This window comes from Abramis brama, assembly GCF_963993115.1.
Source record: "Abramis brama genome assembly, chromosome: 21".
NCBI classification, from domain to species: Eukaryota; Metazoa; Chordata; class Actinopteri; order Cypriniformes; family Leuciscidae; genus Abramis; species Abramis brama.
In genome coordinates, this window is record NC_139983.1 from 17,445,258 (window position 1) to 17,453,386 (window position 8,129).

General features: G+C 39.4%; 1 protein-coding gene across 1 annotated transcript; it reads left to right on the forward strand.

The window, feature by feature from the left end:
- The first annotated feature begins 263 nt into the window (after positions 1-263).
- On the forward strand, positions 264-7,158 carry cdk1 (cyclin dependent kinase 1). Its single transcript, XM_084097522.1, has 8 exons — positions 264-416; positions 998-1,047; positions 1,244-1,400; positions 2,894-3,017; positions 5,211-5,381; positions 5,485-5,648; positions 6,452-6,593; positions 6,693-7,158. The coding sequence occupies exons 2-8, from the start codon at positions 1,011-1,013 to the stop codon at positions 6,804-6,806; spliced, it is 909 nt and encodes a 302-aa protein (XP_083953648.1). The 5' UTR covers positions 264-416; positions 998-1,010; the 3' UTR covers positions 6,807-7,158.
- Positions 7,159-8,129: the final 971 nt, after the last annotated feature.

Here is an 8,129-nt window from a genome sequence, read left to right on the forward strand (position 1 = left end):
AAAACCTATAGGTTAAAAAGAGAAAATGTTTTCCTGATCTGAACACTACCAGCGATTCTGTAGCAGCGAACATCTGTGGAAAAACGGGGAATATCACTATTCCTTACCAGCACAATATGTATTGAACAAACAAACCACTGGGCACGCGCACGTACTCTCGGACAGACGTACGCTCCCGCTCCTAACCGCCCTACCATCTGATTGGTTAGTTTGAAGTCCACCGAGAACTCCGATTGGCTGCTTTGAATTACGTCTAAGCGGCCAGTTTGAACCTAGGAACTCGCAGTTCAGCAGCGAGAGACAACATCCGCACGCTCTTTCTTTTCTCAAAAACTTTAATCATCAAGATATCTGAAGAAAATTCGAGGGTTTGGATATTCATCCAGATTAGATATAGTTATATAGTTACAGAACAGGTGAGTTTTTAAATATATGAAGATGATTGCCTGTTATCAATCTTGATTCTGATTGTTGAACGTTTTAAAGTTGATGAGGCCCCACTGGGCAAAAAACGACTTAGTCATTAACCTCAACATGCAGTTTATACTTGTAAATAATATTTTGCTTCATGTGATTCACAAATATAGTTCCTAAATAAAAGCAGATCACGGTCTTGTCGCCTTTCATTGGTTTTAACTCTTGTTTCCGTTGCATTTTGTTTTAACGTGGCCACATTTTCATTTGCAAAACATGGATTTAAAAATGGGACTTAGTGTTTTCATAAGCAGAAAATTATGAATATATATTCATGATGTCAAGGCTAAAAGTTGTAATGAATGTTCAGAAATGTGTTCAGTCAGTCTTTTATATCATGTGTTGTAAATGTATACATACATTATATATAGCATTCTGTATTAGACTGTATTGAAATAAAAATGACACGTTTGTCTGCCACTAGCTTTTTAAGGTGAGTTCCTTTTGGCATCAGTATTGAGTAATTGCAAATGTTATGCTGTAAATTTACTTTTTTTCAACCCTTTGTTTTTCCTTAAAAAAGACTGTTGAGAAAAATGGATGACTATCTGAAGATAGAGAAAATTGGTGAAGGTAAGTTTAATCTTTCTTTGTGATTTTCTTAAGTATTTGAGTTGTATACGACCATTTTATATTGTTCTCTGGCCTCTCTCTCTCTCTCTCAGTGTGCAGTCAGTTTGTTTCAAGGCAGACTATGAGATTGCATGAGAGTTCCTGGTATTTTTTTTCCTGTAGATGTCTAATACTAATCCATGTATGTGTTCTTTAGGTACATATGGTGTGGTATATAAGGGCAGGAATAAAACCACTGGACAGGTGGTGGCTATGAAGAAGATCCGCCTGGAGAGTGAGGAGGAGGGTGTGCCCAGCACTGCTGTCAGAGAAATCTCCCTCCTCAAGGAGCTTCAGCACCCAAACGTTGTACGGTATGAGACGGAGAGATTTCATACCATCTTTATCTACACAAAACAGAATCAAAACCTCAAAGTTTAGCATAAATAATCTGGATTCAGTCAGATTTACTGCATAGAAATTGTCGGTTGCGTGCATGTAACTGCATTTGGAACTTGCTGATGTCTTCTTACTTTTTTTCTCTCTCTCAAAAAATGAGAGAGTAATGATTTTATTTTGCTTCTTAAAAGGGGTCATATGATGCTATTTTCAAAGATCATTATTTAGTGTATTGGGTGTAATAGAATGCTAACATGCTTTAATGTTCAAAAAATACATTATTTTTCACATACTGTACAATGTTTTGTAGCTGATCTAGTCCCTAGACCCAGTCTTTCTAGTCTTCCCTTGTTCTGAAAAGTGCAGTGTGCTCTGATTGGCCAGCTGACCCAGTGCGTTGTGATTGGCCGAACACCTCAAGCGTGTCAGAAATGTAACTCCCCTTACCATAATCAAGAGCTTCAGCTTCCAAAGCAATTATAAAGACAGTTAATAAAGTCGTCAGCTTTACCATATCAGTTCGAGCCCAAGCCTATCGTTCTGAACCAACTTTGCAAGCACGACTTCAGCAGAACGTTTCACAGTGGTAAGTTGTAACTCTGCTTGAGTGACCAGTCTTTTCACCACAAGTTATATGCAGAGAACAGTGGGTAAATCCATCTCTGCACTTTTGATCGTAAGAACGAAAAACAATATGCGTTACTCTATACTGCACAAAACTGCATTTGAAAAGTCAATGGAAAATAGTTTAACAAATAATAAAACATATGCAGGTTCTGATTCAGAAGCACCACATTGCCCTAGCAAAGTTGGAATTGGCCCTTTTTTTTTAGAAAAAGCTTCTGTGCACAGCTGGCCTTGTACTCTCACAGGTTCAGGAAACTGTCTTCCATAAAATGGACTGCACACATCGAACAGTTTGGTTGTACTGTTCTGGAACAGTGATTCCTTAACCACTTCTTAACCTTCTGATTCTGAATCTGAACCACTGATTCCTAATTGTATCCACTTTTGGAAGGCCAAATAAAGTGCTTTTGTTTTTGAATTGAAATACAGTCTCCACAACATGGCAGTGACAACTCTGACAACTGAAGCCACGCCTTCTTTCTTTGCATATGCATTTGGCCGGCATTATGCAAATATTTCCACAGTGACTTGGGTAGAGTGAGATTTCAAACGAGGCGTTTTAGCTAGGTCTGGATCTGCCTTCTTTAGAAATAATAAAGTTATTTGTGGGAGACTTTGAGCTTTGTAAATTAGCAGATCTTATACATGCACAAACAGCTACATAACACACTTAAAAAAATGGAAAACATGAAAACGCATCATACTTCCATCATACTTTTAAGGTCTTTATTCATTTCTAGTAGCGTATACTGAAACATTTATCATACAAATACTTTACATTTGTTAACTATTTAAATTGTAATACACCTCTGTTTTTTTTTGTCTGTTCCCTTTTTCACAGCCTGCTGGATGTGCTGATGCAGGAGTCAAAGTTATATTTGGTGTTTGAGTTTCTTTCCATGGATCTGAAGAAGTATTTGGACTCCATCCCATCTGGCCAGTTCATGGAGCCCATGCTGGTCAAGGTGCATTATATAGTGTATAAGATGAGTTCACATGATCAATGTCTCTCTTTTGCTTAGGTTATTTAATTAATGAATGGTGCAGAATCTTAAATATTTCTGTCATTTACTTCCTAACTTTTAACATGGACGTTTGAACCCCACTGTACATGAAAACTTAGCCCAGTCATAAGTAATGATATAGTAACATTTGTATTGCTTTAGAATGGGGCTGCTTGCCATAATGCACTACTGTCTTGAAAATAAACTGCGTCACGGCCATAGACTGTAAAAAAATATGGACGTAGTGTCCGTGACGTCACCCGTAGGTTTCTGAAGAGCATTTTTGAAGCCTAAAGTGGGCGGAGCCGGTCGTCGCCATCTTGGCCTTGCGTCACTCCCGGATAACAGAAAATAGACAAACAGGCGGGGCGTGAGTGGAGCTGAGGAGCCTGGCTATCTGAAATCACCTAGCTCGACGTGATCGAGTTAGCTGATGATGTAAAGCCAATTAAACGTTCCTATTTTTGCCCTTCGAAATATTTTAATAGTTAAAAGACATGGCTACAAGTGAGACTGTGTATTACTTCGAGAGTGTTTGTGTATGACAGTGATTTATGTGCATACATGTCCGTCACTCTTTCATGGTCCGTATGTGCGGCATCGCTCAAGTTCGTAGAGAGCTTATTCAGTCCATTTTAAATTCTGATGTTGGCCGTCTCTCAAATGGGTTATGGTTTAACCGTTAAACCATAGATATATTGCCTCTGAAGTGCAAGTAAATGCGCTAGAAAATCCGCGCTCATTCATGTGCATTTATTGCACGGACGGAGAAAGCGCCGACGCCTGCATGATTTCATCTGACGGTAACTTAACGTTACATAAGCATATTATAATCCATCTGTTCCATGGTAGCAGAACGAACGAGCATTTATTGACGTTTTAAATTTGAAAACCCCAAAAAGCAACGAAATTGTCAGACATCCATTAGTGCATGTTCACAGAGGAAAACAACTGAAATACAGCGCTGGTTGTTCTCTCGAACGATAACGACGGAATCCAAAGACGTGGGCTTTGTAACGTTACCCAAGTATTAAATTTTATGAAATAATAATCCCGAAAAAAAGCACAAACACTGCAGAGATGGCAAGTTCAGCAGCTAACATTGCTGAGGTGAAGTGACGGCTAGTAACAGCAGACAAACGGCTAGCACTGACAGCGGCAATCCATCTGTCACTCAAGTGGCTTGGCCACACCCTTAAATTTAAATATTAATCAACTAAACGGACGAGTTATAAAATAATTCACCCCCCTCACAGTTGTTATGAAGGGCAAAATTAGCTGTATAGACCAAATCCACATACAGACACCAGGCTTTAAACACGTTTTTTTCTGCTGTAAAATTTGGCATTTTAACATGGGGGAGATACAGATTTGACTCACTTCTGACAACAGCCTCAAGCGGCCAGTCAACGAATTGTAGTTTAACTCACTTCCGTGTTGGTTTCAAGAGAGAGACGGGGAGGTTGCCGCTTGGTCACGGCTTAAAGTCCGAAATTTTCGTATGCGTTTTTTCGTGTTCGTGATTCAGTGGCTCTGAATTGTCAAAACACCATTCAAAATGCTTGATACGGAAAAACGCAGAAAATCAAACCTGATCCGAATTTTTTTATGATGGACGAAAGTTTCGGAAGCAGTGTGCAAGTGTGATTGGCATAACGTGAGGTCGTATTTATTTTTTAATGTGCAAAAGTTTCGGATTCGAATTTCGGACTCAGTGTGCAAGGGCCTTTACACAAAAATAGTAAGCAGCACAAGTCTTCAATATTGATAAGAAATGTTTCTTGAACCCTAAATCAGCGTAGAATGATTTCTGAAGGATCATGTGACACTTAAGACTGCAGGAATGGCTGCTGAAAATTCGGCTTTGCCATAGCAAGAATAAATGATATATTAAAATAGAAAAGTTATTTTAAATTGTAGTAATATTTCATGATATTACTGTTTTTACTGTATTTTTGATCAAATAAATGATGAAACAAATCAAACTTTGAAATGATAATGTTTAACACTATACAGATTATTATTTCACATTCGAATAAATCAATTCTACTACTTTTCCTCAGGTTTTATATTGATTTATTTCGGGCTTGTACAGTAGGTCCCAAGGTTAGAGTCTGTACCTGGAAGTAACTAACTGTGTGTCCTCTTTTGTAGAGTTACCTGTATCAGATCCTCGAGGGGATTCTGTTCTGCCACTGTCGCAGAGTTCTGCATCGTGACCTGAAGCCCCAAAACCTGCTGATTGATAATAAAGGTGTGATCAAACTTGCAGACTTCGGGCTCGCACGTGCCTTTGGAGTCCCGGTCAGAGTGTACACACACGAGGTACATACACGCATCTCATCTCAGTGACAGCAATTTCTCCCTGCTCAAAGCGTGATGTAATCAATTAGCCTGACGTACGTCTACTCACCGTGTGTTTGCACAGGTGGTCACTCTGTGGTACCGAGCTCCTGAAGTCTTGCTGGGGGCCTCACGTTATTCCACACCTGTAGACGTCTGGAGTATTGGTACCATCTTTGCCGAACTTGCCACCAAGAAACCACTCTTCCATGGAGACTCAGAAATAGACCAGCTTTTCAGGATCTTCCGGTAGGCCTATACCAGAGGTGTTCAAAACTCTGTCATGGAGGGCCACTGTCCTGCAGAGTTTAGTTCCAACTTGCATAACACACTTGCTTGGAAGTATCCAGTAAGACCTTGTTTAGCTGGTTCAGGTGTGTTTGATTGGGTTGAAGCTGAACTTTGCAGGATAGTGGCCCTCCGGGAGCAGGACTGGACACCCCTGGTCTTTACAGACTTCTGGGACAGCGACATTGATGTTTTTACATCCTAAAAGTTGAATTTATAATGAATATCTTGTGTAGTTATCAGCAGGGCATTTATGATGATGCCTATAGTTGCACCTACACTTTCTGTTTAAAATCTTATGGTCAGTATCCTACCCATGATACAGTGTTTAAAATAGTTGAAGAAAAATATAAGGGATGTGCAATATATTGGTTCCATCCCGTTTTCTTTTTTTATGTACCTGTGCCAGTCAATATTGGATATTTAATTGTGCATGCTCTTCTATTTTTACTTTTCATATTGTATTTGCTGTCATATAATTGTCACTGAATGATTTTCTCATAGTGTAAATTAACTTAAATGATTGAATTTAACATGTTTCATAATTTCTTTCAGGATTCTTTGAATATAAATTTCAAAAGACCAGGATTTATGTGAAATATAAATCTCTTTTAACATTCTAAATGTCTTTACTCTCTCACTTGCTGAAACAAAATACTATATTAATATTAGTTGACCTGTGATGGTGTGCAGCTTCAATACTGTGAAGATGCTACTGGCTACTTTTATGTAGTTTTCTCCTCCCTTGGTTCATTTGTGTCCAGGACTCTGGGAACCCCTAACAATGAGGTCTGGCCGGATGTTGAGTCCTTACCAGATTATAAGAATACCTTCCCAAAATGGAAATCCGGGAATCTGGCCAACACTGTGAAAAACCTAGACAAGAATGGCATCGACCTGCTCATGGTAAGAGGGCGTCCTGACATACTGGTGTCCTATTTATCTGTTTGGTTTTATCTCCCTTTCTCTCCTCACATATTTATTTTCATCGTCTCTTTTGTTTAGAAAATGCTAATTTATGACCCACCGAAGAGGATTTCAGCACGGCAAGCAATGACACACCCATATTTTGACGATTTGGATAAGAGCAGTCTTCCAGCCAGTAACCTCAAGATATAGACACACCTCAGATCTTATACCCCTGTTTGCACACGTACACATCAATACTAAAGCAATGTGAGCTTATGGGTCATAATGAAACTGACTCTAGACTTCGGGGAGCCCAGATTTACTCCTCCAACCTGCAGTAATGCAATCTGAGTCTTTTGACATGCAATAATTAACCTTAGGTTTGTTTATTGGGTGGTTTTTCTACTTTTGTTTGTCTGTTTTTGTATGTCTTTTTCCTATCCTGTTTTATATGTTACATAAAACACCCGTTTGTAAATAAAACAATTTTTTGTGGACCTATAATGACATATTACAAGAATAAACTAAGTTGTTCTCAATAAAGAGCACTTGTAGGATCCCACCATGGACTGACTGATGTCTTCTGTTTTCAAGTACACTAATACATTTGATAACTCATTGCATTTACAGATCAGGCCACACGGTCTGGAATTAGTTGTAAAGTTTAGCCATCATGATGTGAAAGTTTACCATTTGCACATGTTTCTAAAGCCGGTTTCACACCGTACAGACAAATTTTGCAAATCCTAAAAGATTCCTCTGATCCTAGGCTAAAATCTGAACTCTGATCGTTAGACATGTTCACCGACAGCCGATTGATGACCGTTGCAATCAAATTTGACCTCTGACGAAATTCTGGCAGTATCAGAAGATTTGACTCATAGTCCTGCAGTGTGACTTCTCCTACAACGACTGTTAAATTGTCTTCGGCTTTCAAGACGAGTCATGACCAAAATTAACGTTGGACTGGAGATTTCTTTGTTGCCACCATTTCAATCCCGTTGTCACCGAAGTTGACCGAACGTGTCATTGATGTAAAACTCCGGATGAGTTTTCTTAATAAGTGCTTCCGTTTTTAACGCGTCTTACAGTCTGACATTAATGACAACTGTGTTTGACTACATTAATGACTACAGTGTGACATGGATCACATTTACCCCTTTTCCACCAAGGCAGTGCTGGTGCCGGTTCAGAGCCGGTGACTACTCGCGAACCAGTTCTTTGTGTTTCGACAGCCAAAGAACCGGTTCTCGGCCAGGAAAATTGGTTCCAAAGCGGCACCAACTCTTTGCTGGACTAGAACCGTTCTTTAACCACGTCATGCTTACGTCGGGGGGTGGGGTTATTGTCGAACTTCTTCTCGAGCAAAATCTCCGTCTATAGTAATCCAGACGAGCAGCACAAATGTGTTCTAAACGTCTTCTTCTGACCCCAATATAGGATCGCGAAGCAAGGAGAAACATTTGCATAAAGACAATGTAGTCCAACATTGTAATTGTTATGTTTGAATTTGGCGCAAGCCTTTCTAGGAAA

What these genes read in the sequence shown, in the direction of transcription:
- cdk1 (XM_084097522.1), top strand. Translation starts at nt 1,011, where the DNA reads ATGGATGACTATCTGAAGATAGAGAAAATTGGTGAAG. An exon ending in CAGCTTTTCAGGATCTTCCG is followed by an intron (nt 5,649 to 6,451) that starts GTAGGCCTATAC and finishes ATTTGTGTCCAG; the next exon opens with GACTCTGGGAACCCCTAACA. An exon ending in ATGGCATCGACCTGCTCATG is followed by an intron (nt 6,594 to 6,692) that starts GTAAGAGGGCGT and finishes TCTTTTGTTTAG; the next exon opens with AAAATGCTAATTTATGACCC.